Genomic DNA, 14,879 nt, shown 5'->3' on the forward strand with positions numbered 1-14,879 from the left:
GAGTCTGCACCAACTCTCTGACAGAGCATCTTATCCAGGCCTTATCCCCATGCATTTACCCCGCTAGTCCCCCTAACCAACTCTACAGAAAGTAAGGATGGCAGGTCATTGAATATTCTTTTGATTTGATTTATTATTGTCACACGTATTAGCATAGAGTGAAAAGTATTGTTTCTTGCACGCTATACAGACAAAGCATACCATTCATAGAGAAGGAAATGAGAGTGAAGAATGTTGTGTTACGGTCACAGCTAGGGTGTAGAGAAAGATCAACTTCATGCAAGGTAGGTCCATTCAAAAGTCTGACAGCAGCAGGGAAGAAGCTGTTCTTGAGTCGGTTGGTACGTGACCTCAGACTTTTGTATCTTTTTCCCGACGGAAGAAGGTGGAAGAGAGAATGTTTGGTGTTCGTGGGGTCCTTAATTATGCTGGCTGCTTTGCTGAGGCAGCGGAAAGTGTATGGAGTCAATGGATGGGAGACTGGTTTGCATGATGGATTAAGGTGTGTGACACTGCTGTGCCTTTAAGAAATGTATTTTAATCATGTTTTTGCAGTTTGTAAGTGGGCCTGCTTTTTTCCGTTATTGGCCCCGAGCTGTCTGAGCCGATGTCCTATTTTTTGTTGCTAAAGTCACATAATGGGCCTTCTGTTTATTTTTAATCTGGGCCAAATGCAGTGTCCTGGAGTTTTATCACCCATTTGGGAATTGTTAGGGGAAGAATAATTGACAGGTCAGCTGGAACCATTTTATTTCATAGGGAAAACCCAAGAGCTACTTTCAGTTTGGCAGAAGCTGTTTGGACAGCAGGCTGGATGCAGTGTTTTTGTGTCTCCCCAGGTATTGGAAATTCTGCTGCTGCTGGCTAGTTAGAAGCTATTAGGACTGCAGACTGGATGCAGTCTCTCTTGTCGTTCTGGAGTGCAAATTTTGCTGTCGGTGGTTTGCAAGCTAGAAGCTAGAGGCAAACAGTAGCTCCGTCTCTCCCTCGAGGTGCGCTGGGAGTTCCAGGATAGGGAAGTCAGAGTTTCAACTCTCCGTCCAAAGGAAGAATTCACAGCAGATGATGCAAACCTGCAAGATCCAGCATCACGTGAGCATACTTACTTTCTGTGCTAAGCCTGGAAGTGGGGGGGTGGGGTAATGTTTGCAGGCATATTTGTGTTGGAACAGTATTTTTAGCTGTTAAGATTTGAACAATGTCATGGTTGTGTTTCTTGTTTATAATTGGTAAATGTTATTTCTAATTGTCTTGTTATATGTTATCTGCATTCTTAAATAAACTTTGTCTGATAAAAGCACTCTAATGGGTCACTTGAACCATACCTGGAATGAAGCATCTTCCGCTTACCCGGGTCGCATTTAAAGTGCAAAACCATTGGCCTAGGCTGACTTTGTAAAACAGCTTGGAGTTTCTGACCTGGATTATAACAGGTGGAGGTACATAGATTCATATTGAACAAGGTAATCCGGGATAGTCAGCACGGATTCGTGAAGGGCAAGTCGTGCCTCACAAATTTGATAGAATTTTTTGAGGAGGTAACTAAGTGTGTTGATGAAGGTAGGGCAGTTGATGTCATATACATGGATTTTAGTAAGGCGTTTGATAAGGTCCCCCATGGTCGGCTTATGATGAAAGTGAGGAGGTGTGGGATAGAGGGAAAGTTGGCCGATTGGATAGGTAACTGGCTATCTGATCGAAGACAGAGGGTGGTGATGGATGGAAAATTTTCGGATTGGAGGCAGGTTGCTAGCAGAGTGCCACAGGGATCAGTGCTTGGTCCTCTGCTCTTTGTGATTTTTATTAATGACTTAGAGGAGGGGGCTGAAGGGTGGATCAGTAAATTTGCTGATGACACCAAGATTGGTGGAGTGGTGGATGAGGTGGAGGGCTGTTGTAGGCTGCAAAGAGACATAGATAGGATGCAAAGCTGGGCTGAAAAATGGCAAATGGAGTTTAACCCTGATAAATGTGAGGTGATTCATTTTGGTAGGACTAATTTAAATGCGGATTACAGGGTCAAAGGTAGGGTTCTGAAGACTGTGGAGGAACAGATCCTCTGTTCCTCTGTGGGGTCTATATCCACAGATCTCTAAAGGTTGCCACTCAAGTGGATAGAGCTGTGAAGAAGGCCTATAGTGTGTTAGCTTTTATTAACAGGGGGTTGGAGTTTAAGAGCCGTGGGGTTATGCTGCAACTGTACAGGACCTTGGTGAGACAACATTTGGAATATTGTGTGCAGTTCTGGTCACCTCACTATAAGAAGGATGTGGAAGCGCTGGAAAGAGTGCAGAGGAGATTTACCAGGATGCTGCCTGGTTTGGAGGGTAGGTCTTATGAGGAAAGGTTGAGGGAGCTAGGGCTGTTCTCTCTGGAGCAGAGGAGGCTGAGGGGAGACTTGATGAAGGGGATAGATAGAGTGAACTTTCAAAGACTATTTCCTCGGGTGGATGGAGCTATTACAAGGGGGCATAACTATAGGGTTCATGGTGGGAGATATAGGAAGGATATCAGAGGTAGGTTCTTTACGCAGAGAGTGGTTGGGGTGTGGAATGGACTGCCTGCAGTGACAGTGGAGTCAGACACTTTAGGAACATTTAAGCGGGTATTGGATAGGCACATGGAGCACACCAGGATGATAGGGAGTGGGATAGATTGATCTTGGTTTCAGATAAAGCTCGGCACAACATCGGGGGCCGAAGGGCCTGTTCTGTGCTGTACTGTTCTATGTAATGAAATGTTACTGGAAATGGGTGGGAACGTGGAATTTGAAACACAACCAGAACAGCCATGACCTTATTGAATGGTGAAACAGGTTTGAGGGGCTGAATGGCCTACTCCTACAACTATTTTGTATGTTCAGTATGTGTTGCAAAGTTGGGTAGAGTAATTGGCGTTTGTAAAATAGTAAAATGCCTGGGGAGAAAACATTGCATGGTCCTTTTAAAAGGTGGTGCTTTTTCTCTGCTTAAAAAAATGCAAGTACACAGACAGCCCAAACTAAAACATTAGTATCGAAAGGCCGAGCAGCAGTTTTTATCAAGACAGCAAGCTTTTGAATTTAGCCAATCAATTTGAATCCAGTACTTAAGATACCAAGAACCTATGAAATTTTAATCTGATGGTTTTGACAACCTATGACCAATCCTATTGTGGGAGATATTGACATGTCATCACCGGTATAAAGAAGGGGGCAGTGTGACAAAAAGAGAGCAACGGCCACCTGCCAGAAATAACAACTCGAGAGAGAGAGAGAGCATCGCTGGCTCTCATATCTTCTTCTATGTCAAAAAAGCATGATTTAGATAGCAAAGCTACCAAAGAAGAAAGAAGCTCCTGACAGAAGAATCAACAGAGAAAGCCCAGAATATTTCAGGAGACACAAACCTGGTTGTAATTTAGAGAGCGACTAAATTCTATTTTTTGTTAATGAGTGGGAATTGTATTTATCTGAATAGCATACCATTAGAACCTTGTTTTATTCGGGAATAGTTAATAGTTCGAAGGGATTTATTTGGTTTGTTAATAGTTTAATTAATTTGCTGTGAGTTAGATAAATAAATTGTTATGTGTTGACTTTAGAGTGGCAGGGATTTATTTTGTATTTAACCACTAGAAGTTGCTGAAGAGCAGGTCCTACCACTTCACACACTTTTTACAGATTATAGGATGAGGTACTCCTCTTTCAGTGTTTCAGTGTTAGTTTTCGGAGGGGGGATCCACCTCTGCTTTATAACAAGAGGCAACAGGGTGATGTGAAGTGGGAGGCTCGTCGCATTTGTGTTCGAATAGTCAAGCCTAAATGGAGCAAGGACACGAATGAAGATATCTGTGACATGGATGAAGGTGACTCAGCTCTGGAGATGGAAATAGACCATCAGAGTAATGGAGCAGAGATGTGCTCAGAGGGTTATCTCGGGGTGACGTTTGACACCAAATCACCGCCAGTCGAGGATAGTCCCAGACAGCTGCCAGGGTGGCATCAAGGTGTTGGCGGCTGGACTTCCTAACTGGGTACAAATGCAATCCTTCTCATTTTAATCCAAGATGTCCTGTCTCCAATCACCCCCCACACCCTCAGTCAGTCACACAACACTTCAATTCTCCGGTTGCATCATCTTCCTCATGGAAAGATCAAGAATACTTCATGATCCCTGACTGGCAGCAAAATAGCCTTTGGCGCCCACATTGCAAATCCCTTGAGGTGTTCACAGGTGAAAAAGATTCACTTTTTCAATGCTCCAGGTTTCCTTTCCCTCAGGGATTTGCAGCTCTGTCAACATTCCTCCCGGATTGGGGGAGGCTCCCGGGCCAGTCCGGGAGGGTTGGTATCCCATCCCCCTCACTGGGTGCTGAGCAACAATCTCCTCTTTGCTCTGCTCCTCCTTGCCGCCTCCAGCCGGCTCCGAGCTGATCACAGTCCATTGCTGTGGCCGCCTCCCGGGACAGGGAGGGAGCGGGAACTTTCTCCCTCTTTCCAGAACTTTCTGTCCCGGACTCGCTCCTTCCAGAACTCTCTCCAACCGCCGCCCTCCAGCCCGCGCGCCGCGCTCTGATTGGCCGCCGCCTCCGAACCTTCCACAACATTCGGCGGTGACCTCACCGCCCCGCGCTCCCATTGGTCCGCGCCGCCGTCAATCAGCCGCCGGGCGCCGCCCACTCGGCCGCTCTCACACTATATAAAGGGGCGGCAACTCAGAGGCTCACAATCGCCTGGGAGAAGAGACAGCGCCGAGTGACTGGATCACTGCCACAGCAACACTGCACAGCAGCAGCGACAAAGACTCCATCTCATCCACTTTGACCCACAATCAACATGCCTGCAGCCAAAGGAACAGCCATTGGCATTGACCTGGGCACCACCTACTCCTGCGTGGGGGTCTTCCAGCATGGCAAGGTGGAGATCATCGCCAATGACCAGGGCAACCGCACCACTCCCAGCTATGTGGCCTTCAACGACACCGAGAGGCTCATTGGAGATGCTGCCAAGAACCAGGTGGCTCTGAACCCGCCCAACACCATCTTTGATGCCAAGAGGCTCATCGGGAGGAGGTTTGATGATGCGGTGGTCCAATCCGACATGAAACACTGGCCCTTCCAGGTGGTGAATGATGCAGGGAAGCCCAAGGTGAAGGTCGAGTACAAAGGGGACGATAAAATCTTTTCCCCCGAGGAAATCTCCTCCATGGTGCTGGCCAAGATGAAGGAGACGGCTGAATCTTACCTGGGACACACTGTCACCAATGCTGTCATCACGGTTCCTGCTTACTTCAATGACTCCCAGCGCCAGGCAACCAAGGATGCCGGTGTGATCGCTGGTCTCAATGTCCTCCGTGTCATCAATGAGCCAACAGCAGCTGCCATTGCCTACGGCCTAGACAAGAAGAGCAGAGGGGAACACAATGTTCTCATCTTTGACTTGGGAGGTGGCACCTTCGACGTTTCTGTTCTCTCCATTGACGATGGTATCTTTGAAGTGAAATCGACAGCTGGTGACACCCACTTGGGAGGAGAGGACTTTGATAACCGCATGGTCAATCACTTCATTGAGGAGTTCAAGCGCAAATCCAAGAAGGACATCAGCCAGAACAAGAGGGCGGTCAGGAGACTGAGGACAGCCTGCGAGAGAGCAAAGAGAACCCTGTCTTCCAGCACCCAGGCCAGTATTGAGATTGACTCTCTGTTTGAAGGCATAGATTTCTACACCTCCATCACCAGGGCTCGGTTTGAGGAGCTGAATTCTGACCTGTTCAGAGGCACTCTGGAACCAGTGGAGAAAGCTCTGAGAGACGCCAAGATGGACAAATCACAGATCCAAGATGTTGTCTTGGTCGGGGGCTCCACCCGCATCCCCAAGATCCAGAAACTGCTGCAAGATTTCTTCAACGGCAAAGAGCTGAACAAGAGCATCAATCCTGATGAAGCCGTGGCCTTTGGAGCGGCCGTTCAAGCGGCTGTTCTGATGGGGGATAAGTCAGAGAATGTTCAGGATTTGCTCCTCCTGGACGTGGCTGCCCTGTCTCTGGGTCTGGAGACAGCAGGAGGGGTGATGACCGCCCTCATCAAGCGTAACACCACCATTCCCACCAAGCAGAGCCAGGTCTTCAGCACCTACTCTGATAACCAGCCCGGTGTCCTCATCCAGGTGTACGAAGGAGAGAGAGCCATGACCAAGGACAACAACCTCCTGGGCAGGTTTGAGTTGAGTGGCATCCCTCCTGCCCCCCGTGGGGTGCCACAGATCGAGGTCACCTTCGATATTGACGCCAACGGCATCCTCAATGTCTCTGCGGTTGACAAGAGCACAGGCAAAACAAACCAGATCACCATCAGCAATGACAAGGGCAGGCTGAGCAAGGAGGAGATTGAGAGGATGGTGCTGGATGCAGAAAAGTACAAAAGCCAGGATGAAGTCCAGCGGCAGAGGATCGCAGCCAAGAACTCCCTGGAGTCCTATGCCTTCAACATGAAGAGCGCGGTGGAGGATGAGAGCGTGAGAAATAAGATCAGTGAGGCAGAGAAGAAGAAAATCATTGAGCAGTGTAACCAGGCTATCCAGTGGCTGGAGAGCAATCAGACGGCAGAGAAGGAGGAGTTTGAGTACCAGCTGAAAGAGCTGGAAAATCTCTGCCGTCCCATCATTGCCAACCTGTACCAAGGAGGAGCAGCAGCAGCTGGGGGATCTTGCCGAGCCCAGGCTGGGAATGCCAGTTCCACAGGACCAACTGTGGAGGAGGTGGATTAAAAGACTGGAAAGAATAAGGATGGACATTGGGAATCTGACACGGCAGCCTTTTGGACTCTAGCTCATTGAGCGCTGGGATGTCTTGTGTTCCTGAGTGGCAGCGTTGCACTTTACTGAACTAGATGCTGCCAGGTCTACAGTGACTGTAATAGAACAGTGATGGTGACCGTGCTGCTCTGTAAACTGTCTCAAGACTGTGACAAACTGACTGTTGTAAATTCTACTAATCTGATGATGAATTCGCTGTATCATATTGAAGAGGATTAGTGTATTTAGCAAGTATTTGTTTTGTCTGGGATTGTCCTTTTAATATACAAAAAAACCTTATTTTTATTACTTCGCTGTTCTAAATATTTGTTTAATAAAAGTTTTTTATTCCATTATTTATTTGTCGTGCTTTCTGATATGACTACATTTTTGAATGTGCTCTGAAATATTGAATTGCCAACATCATTCATCCACCAAATTATTTAAATTCCAGTTCAGTCAACAAGATTTTCAGTTCCTGAAACTCCTTTCGCATCTTCAACATTTTGAAATCATTTACTTCCAATTCAAGACTATTTCTGAAGTGAAGTCAATATAAACTAATCTGAGCTGAACTTTAAAACAAACTCTGGTTCCAAAACAACAGTCCATGACTTACCCTGGTGTGAATAAAATCATTTTATGAAAGGAGGGGAAAGGACAATCTGCCATAGAAGCTGCAGGCCCCTCAACGCTGAGTGAACAGTTTACAAACACAAATCACCACATGCTACACTGCACCTCCCTCTCCAGTCAATGCTATTGCAGTGTGTCTTGCTGCCTATATCCTAACCCGAACCAAGTCCTCTTCACCCATCACCCATGTGCTTGCTCTATCTGTCATTATAACATTCAGCTGCCTCTCACTACCCTCACACTCACCACACTCTGCCTCACTACCTCTATCATATGTGCTAAGTTTCTCCCCTTTAGCCAAGCATTAGATCTTGTGCTTCTGTGTCACGCTTTGCCCTGCGATGTTACTGTGAAATACCTTGGGATGTTTTACTGCTCTCTGTGCACTGTGAATAGAAGTTGTTCTTTATCTGCTCAGAAATACAACACACAAGTGGACTTGCCATTCACACATTATGTGCTTTCTGCTGCACAGAGATTAAACCAAATCAAACTAGCCCCACAAATCGAAGTTTGTGTTAAATATTTATGAAATGTATTTCATTTCTACAAATTTAGTCATAATCATAGAGTCAGAGGTTTACAGTATGTAAACAGGCCCTTCAGCCCAATTTGTCCATGCCGCCCTTTTTAAAGCCCTAAGTTAGTCCCAATTGCCCGCATTTGGCCCATATCTTTATACCCATCTTACCCATGTAACTGTCTAAATGCTTTTTAAAAGACAAAATTGTACCCCCCTCTACTACTGCCTCTGGCAGCTCATTCCAGACACTCACCACCCTGTGTGTGAAACAATTGCCCCTCTGGACACTTTTGTATCTCTCCCCTCTCACCTTAAGCCTATGCCCTCTAGTTTTAGACTCCCCGACCTTTGGGAAAAGATATTGACTATCTATCTGATCTATGCCCCTCATTATTTTATAGACCTCTATAAGATCACCCCTCAGCCTTCTACGCTCCAGAGAAAAAAGATCTAGTCTCTCCTTATAACTCAAACCATCAAGTCCCGGTTGTATCCTAGTAAATCTTTACTGCACTCTTTCTAGTTTAATAATATCCTTTCTATAATAGGGTGACCAGAACTCCACACAGTATTCCAAGTGTGGCCTTACCAATGTCTTGTACAACTTCAACATAATGTCCCAACTCCTGTATTCAATGTTCTGACCAATGAAACCGAATGCCTTCTTCACCTCTCTGTCCACCTGTGACTCCACTTTCAAGGAGCTATGAACTTGTACCCCTAGATCTCTTTGTTCTGTAACTCTCCCCAATGCCCTACCATTAACTGAGTAAGTCCTGCCCTGGTTCAATCTACCAAAATGCATCACCTCGCATTTATCTAAATTAAACTCCATCTGCCATTCGTCAGCCCACTGGCCCAATTGATCAAGATCCTGTTGCAATCCGAGATAACCTCCTTCACTGTTCACTATGCCACGATCTTGGTGTCATCTGCAAACATACTAACCATTTGCTACGATGCTGTTCATTAGCCATGAACGTTGTCTGTCTTATGAACCTGCTCTGCCTCCTAGTAAAACATTCCCCGCTCTGTCTCTGTTGATGGGTAGACTGTACTGTGACTCTGATGACACCAGTACTGAAAGGTCAAGAGCAGGGAAACAGCAGTTTCCATGTCAGGACAGTAGGTGGCAATGTTGCTCTCTGCAACTGTTCACTAAGTGCACTCAGTGGTAGCAACATGGGAAATGGGAGCAGGAGGAGACCATTCAGCCCCTCGTGCCTTCCCCACTATTCAACTCCATCATGGCTGATCTTCCACCTCAGTGTCCATTTCCCGCACACTCCTCATATCCCTTCATGTTATTAGAACATAGAACAGTACAGCACAGAACAGGCCCTTCGGCCCCCGATGTTGTGCCGAGCTTTATCTGAAACCAAGATCAAGCTATCCCACTCCCTATCATCCTGGTGTGCTCCATGTGCCTATCCAATAACCGCTTAAATGTTCCTAAAGTGTCTGACTCCACTATCACTGCAGGCAGTCCATTCCACACCCCAACCACTCTCTGCGTAAAGAATCTACCTCTGATATCCTTCCTATATCTCCCACCATGAACACTACAGTTATGCCCCCTTGTAATAGCTCCATCCACCCGAGGAAATAGTCTTTGAAAGTTCACTCTATCTATCCCCTTCATCATTTTATAAACCTCTATTAAGTCTCCCCTCAGTCTCCTCCGCTCCAGAGAGAACAGCTCTAGCTCCCTCAACCTTTCCTCATAAGACCGACCCTCCAAACCAGGCAGCATCCTGGTAAATCTCCTCTGCACTCTTTCCAGCGCTTCCACATCCTTCTTATAGTGAGGTGACCAGAACTGCACACAATATTCCAAATGTGGTCTCACCAAGGTCCTGTACAGTTGCAGCATAACCCCACGGCTCTTAAACTCAAACCCCCCCCATTAATAAAAGCTAACACACTATAGGCCTTCTTCACAGCTCTATCCACTTGAGTGGCACCCTTCAGAGATCTGTGGATATGGACCCCAAGATCTCTCTGTTCCTCCACAGCCTTCAGAACCCTACCTTTGACCCTGTAATCCACATTTAAATTAGTCCTACCAAAATGAATCACCTCACATTTATCAGGGTTAAACTCCATTTGCCATTTTTCAGCCCAGCTTTGCATCCTATCTATGTCTCTTTGCAGCCTACAACAGCCCTCCACTTCATCCACTACTCCACCAATCTTGGTGTCATCAGCAAATTTACTGATCCACCCTTCAGCCCCCTCCTCTAAGTCATTAATAAAAATCACAAAGAGCAGAGGACCAAGCACTGATCCCTGTGGCACTCTGCTAGCAACCTGCCTCCAGTCCGAAAATTTTCCATCCACCACCACCTTCTGTCTTCGATCAGACAGCCAGTTACCTATCCAATCAGCCAACTTTTCCTCTATCCCACACCTCCTCACTTTCATCATAAGTCATTAAACTCCTGAAATCCATCAATCTCTGACTTAAACATTCAATGACTATTCTTCACAGCCAACAAGAAGCAGTAATACAATTAAAAATCTTAATATATACATCGACCTCTGCACCTCGAATCTGCCACAGGATTCCATCCCTACACCTTTTGTTTCAGACCCCACCTAACAATACATTGAATCATTGAACCCCGGCAGTGCAGAAGGAAGCCGTTCAGCCCATCGAGCTTGCACCGACAACAATCCCACTCAGCCCCTATCCCCGTAACCCCACATATTTACCCTGCTAATTCCCCTGACACGAAGGGACAATTTAGCATAGCCAATCCACCTAACCGGCACATCTTTAGACTGTTGGAGGAAACCGGAGCACCCGGAGGAAACCCATGCAGACATGGTGAGAGCGTGCAAACTCCACACAGACAGTCACCTGAGGCTGGAATCCAACCTGGGTCCCTGGCGCTGTGAGGCAGCTGTGCTAACCACTATGCCACCGTGCCGCCCCTCTATATCTGTTCATACAGCAGGGACAGTGTTTGATCTGAACACTAAACCTCATTGGTAACCTTGGGAAGATCAGGAGTCCACACGACATTCCCAATGTTTGAACCCATAATGGAGGCTAACACTGCGAATGCAGAACTAAAGTTTGTGTAGATGTGTTAAAATAGAGAAAGGAAGTGGGACAATGATGTTTAGAGCAGCCAATCTACACTAATCCCATTTACCAGCACCTGGTCCATAGCCTACAATGCCTTGGTGATTTAAGTGCTCCTATGCTTCTTAAACATTGCGAGAGTCCCTGCCTCCACCAGTGCCTCAGGCAGCGCATTTCAGATTTCCACCACCCTCTGGGTGAATAAAGAGTTCCTCAGATCCCCTGTAAACCACTTACTCATCACCTTAAACTTGCGCCCTGTGGTCTTTGGCATCTCTCTCATGGGGAAAAGATTCTTATGATCTCCCCTATCTTTGCCTCTCATAGTTTTGTACACCTCTATCAGATCCCCCCTCAGCCTCTCTGCTCCAGGGAAAACAAACCCAGCTGAATGTTTCCATCCCAGGCAACATCACGTCCTTCTGAAAGTGTGATGACCAGAACTGCACACAATGCTCCATCTGCAGCCTAACTAGCGTTTTATAAAGTTGTACCAAGGTCTCCCAATTCCTATACTCTACCCCCGGTTAATGAAGACAAGCATTCCGTATGCCTTCTTCACCAGGAAAGGCGAGGCCTAGTGGTATTATCGCTGGACTATTAATCCAGAAATTCAGCTAATGTTCTGGGGACCCAGGTTCGAATCCCACCACAGCAGATGGTGAAATTTGAATTCAATTAACAAAAAAATCTGAATTTAAGAATCTACTGATGACCATGAAACCATTGTCGATTGTCGGAAAGCCTAATCTGGTTCACTAATATCCTTCAGGGAAGGAACTCTGCTGTCCTTACCCGGTCTGGCTGACATGTGACTCCAGAGTCACAGCAATGTGGTTGACTCTTAGCTGCCCTTGGGCAGCTAGGGATGGGCAATAAATGCTGGCCAACCCATGTCCCATGAATGAATATTTAACAAAAATTATCTGTGCTGCCACCTCAGGGACCTATGGACTTACACACCAAGGTCCCTTTGTTCCTCAAGACTCCCTAGGGACCTACCATTCATTCTATTTATCCTACCGGTGGCACAGTGGTTAGCACTGCTGCCTCACAGTGCCAGGGACCCAGGTTTGATTCCCGGCTTGGGCCACTGTCTATGTGGAGTTTGCACGTTCTCCCTGTGTCTGCGTGGGTTTCCTCCGGGTGCTCTGGTTTTCTCCCACAGTCCGAAAGACGTGCTGGTTAGGGTGCATTGACCCGAACAGGCACCGGGGTGTGGCGACTAGGGGGAATTTCACAGTAACTTTATTGCAGTGTTAATGTAAGCCTTACTTATGACTAATAAATAAATAAGCTTTTTACCCTTATTGGAGTTCCCAAAATGCATCACCTCACACCTATCAGGATTAAATTTCATCTGCCATTGTTCTGCCCAACTTCCCAGCTGATCAACAGTAGTCTGTAGCCTCAGACAATCCTTCTCTCAACAACACCAACAATTTTCACGTCATCTGCAAACTTACTAATTATATCTTCTACATTCACATCCAAGTGGTTCATGTAGATAGCAAACAGCAAGGGTCCCAGCACCAATCCCTGTGGTACCCTGCTGATCACAGGCTTCCAATCACAAAAGCAGCCCTCCACCATCACCCTGTGCCTCCTATTAACAAGTCAATTTTGGATCCAATTTGCCAATTTACCTTGGATCCTTTGGGCTCCAACCTTTTGGACCAGCCTTCCATGTGGGACCTTGTTGGAGGCCTGACTGAAGTCCATTTAACCACATCAACTGCGCTACCCTCTTCAAGAAAGAATCATAGAATCCTTACAGTGCAGAAGGAGGCCATTCGGCCATCAAATCTGCACTGACTCTCCAAAGGAGCATCTTACCCAGGCCCACTCCCCCATCCCCATAACCCCATGCATTTAGCATGGCCAATCCACCTAACCTGCACATCTTTGGATTGTGGGAGGAAACCAGAACGTCCGGAGGCATCCCACGCAGACATGGGGAGAATGTGCAAACTCCATTCAATCACCCAAGGCTGGAATCAAATCCAAGTTCCTGGCGCTGTGAGGCAGCAGTGCTAACCACTGTTACCTTTACAAAAGACTCAATTAAATTAGTTAGACAGGATCGCCCACCAATAAATCTATGCTCACTATCCCTGATTAACCCCTATCTTTCCAAGTGTGGATTAATCCTGTCCCTCAGAATTTTATCCAATAACTTTCCTACCACTGATGTCAGACGAACTGGCCTGTAATTACCTAGCTTATCCCTGCTGCCCTTCTTGAATAAAGACACCACATGAGTTATCCTCCAGTCATCTGGCACTTCACCTATGGAAGACCTGGCTGGCTGTAGAGATTTGCATTCTAATTAGTATTCTGTAACTTGATTTCTGTGTCTCTGTGCACTGTTGGAGAACAGATATCCACTCCATCTGACGAAGGGGCAGCGCTCCGAAAGCTTATGGTATTTGCTACCAAATAAACCTGTTGGACTTTAACCTGGTGTTGTGAGACTTCTTACTGTACTTCACCTATGGCCAGCGAAGATTTAAATATCTCCGTCAGGGTCCCTGCAATCTCCTCTCTTGTCTCCCATAGGAGCCTGGGATACATCTCATCAGGCCTTGGAGATTTATGCAACTTTATGCTTGCTAAATAAACTAATACCCCCAGTGGAGTCAGAGAAAACTGGTAAGGAGGTGGGAAAGGGATTGGATGACTCTGCATTTATATAGCACCCTTCAAGACCATAGGAAATCCCAAATCACTTAACAAACCAATAAATTATTTTTGAAAGATTGTTACCGTAGTAATGGCTGAAAGCGTAGGAGCCAATTTGTATCCTTTTTCTGATGGAAGAAGGTGGAAGAGAGTATATCCGGGGTGCGTGGGGTCCTTGGTTATGCTGGCTGCTTTTCTGAGACAGAGTCAGTAGATGGGAGGCTGGTTTGAATGATGGACTGGGCTTCGGTCATTAACCTTTGTAGTTCCTTGCAGTCTTGGGAAGAGCAGGAACCACACCAAGCTGTGATACAACCAGAAAGAATGCTTTCTACAGTGCATCTGTAAAAGTTGGTGAGAGTCGTAGCTGACATGCCAAATTTCCTTAGTCTTCTGAGAAAGTAGAGGCATTGGGGGGGCTTTCTTAACTATAGTGTCGGCATGGGGGACAAGGACACGTTGGTGATCTGGACACCTCGAAGCCTAAGACTTTCGACCATTTCCACTTCATACCCATTGATGCAGACAGGGGCATGTTCTCCTCTACGCTTCCTGAAGTCCTTCGTTTTGTTGACATTCAGGGAGAGATTATTGTTGTGCACCAGTTCACCAGATTCTCCACCTGGCTAGGCAGATTGGTCATGCTAAATTGCCCATTAATATCCCAAGATGTACAGGTTATGGCCTTGTGATTGGCCATGCTAAATTGTTCCTTTAGTGCCCAAAGATGTGCAGATTAGGTGGCTTGGCCATGATAAATTAGAATCATAGAATCATAGAATCCGTACAGTACAAAAGGAGGCCATTCAGCCCATCGAGTCTGTACTGACGCCAATCCCACCCAGGTCCTATTCCTGTAACCTCACACATTTACCCTGCTAATCCCTCTGACACTAGGGTCAATTTAGCATAGCCAATCAAACTAACTCGCATACATTTGGACTATACCTTTGAATTGTTCTTTAGTGTCCATAGATGTGCAGGTTAGGTGGATTGGCTATGCTAAATTGTCCCTTAGTGTCCAAAAATGTGTCAATTGGTGGGATTAGCCATGCTGAATTGTCCCTTAGTGTCCAAAGATGTGTTAATTAGTGGGATTTGTCATGCTAAATTGTCCCTTAGTGTACAAAGATGTGTCAATTAGAGGGATTAGCTATGCTAAATTGCTCCTTAGT

At 46.4% G+C, this 14,879-nt stretch overlaps 1 protein-coding gene across 1 annotated transcript; it reads left to right on the plus strand.

The window, feature by feature from the left end:
- Window positions 1-4,720: 4,720 nt before the first annotated feature.
- On the plus strand, window positions 4,721-7,111 carry LOC144496734 (heat shock 70 kDa protein 1A). Its single transcript, XM_078217239.1, has one exon. The coding sequence runs from the start codon at window positions 4,817-4,819 to the stop codon at window positions 6,743-6,745; it is 1,929 nt and encodes a 642-aa protein (XP_078073365.1). The 5' UTR covers window positions 4,721-4,816; the 3' UTR covers window positions 6,746-7,111.
- The last annotated feature ends 7,768 nt before the right edge of the window (window positions 7,112-14,879 follow it).

The sequence above is a fragment of the Mustelus asterias genome, chromosome 8 (genome assembly GCF_964213995.1).
Source record: "Mustelus asterias chromosome 8, sMusAst1.hap1.1, whole genome shotgun sequence".
Classification (NCBI taxonomy): Eukaryota; Metazoa; Chordata; class Chondrichthyes; order Carcharhiniformes; family Triakidae; genus Mustelus; species Mustelus asterias.

Bases quoted from the DNA above. Each gene is read 5' to 3' on its own strand.
- LOC144496734 (XM_078217239.1), top strand. From the start codon at position 4,817: ATGCCTGCAGCCAAAGGAACAGCCATTGGCATTGACCTGGGCACCACC.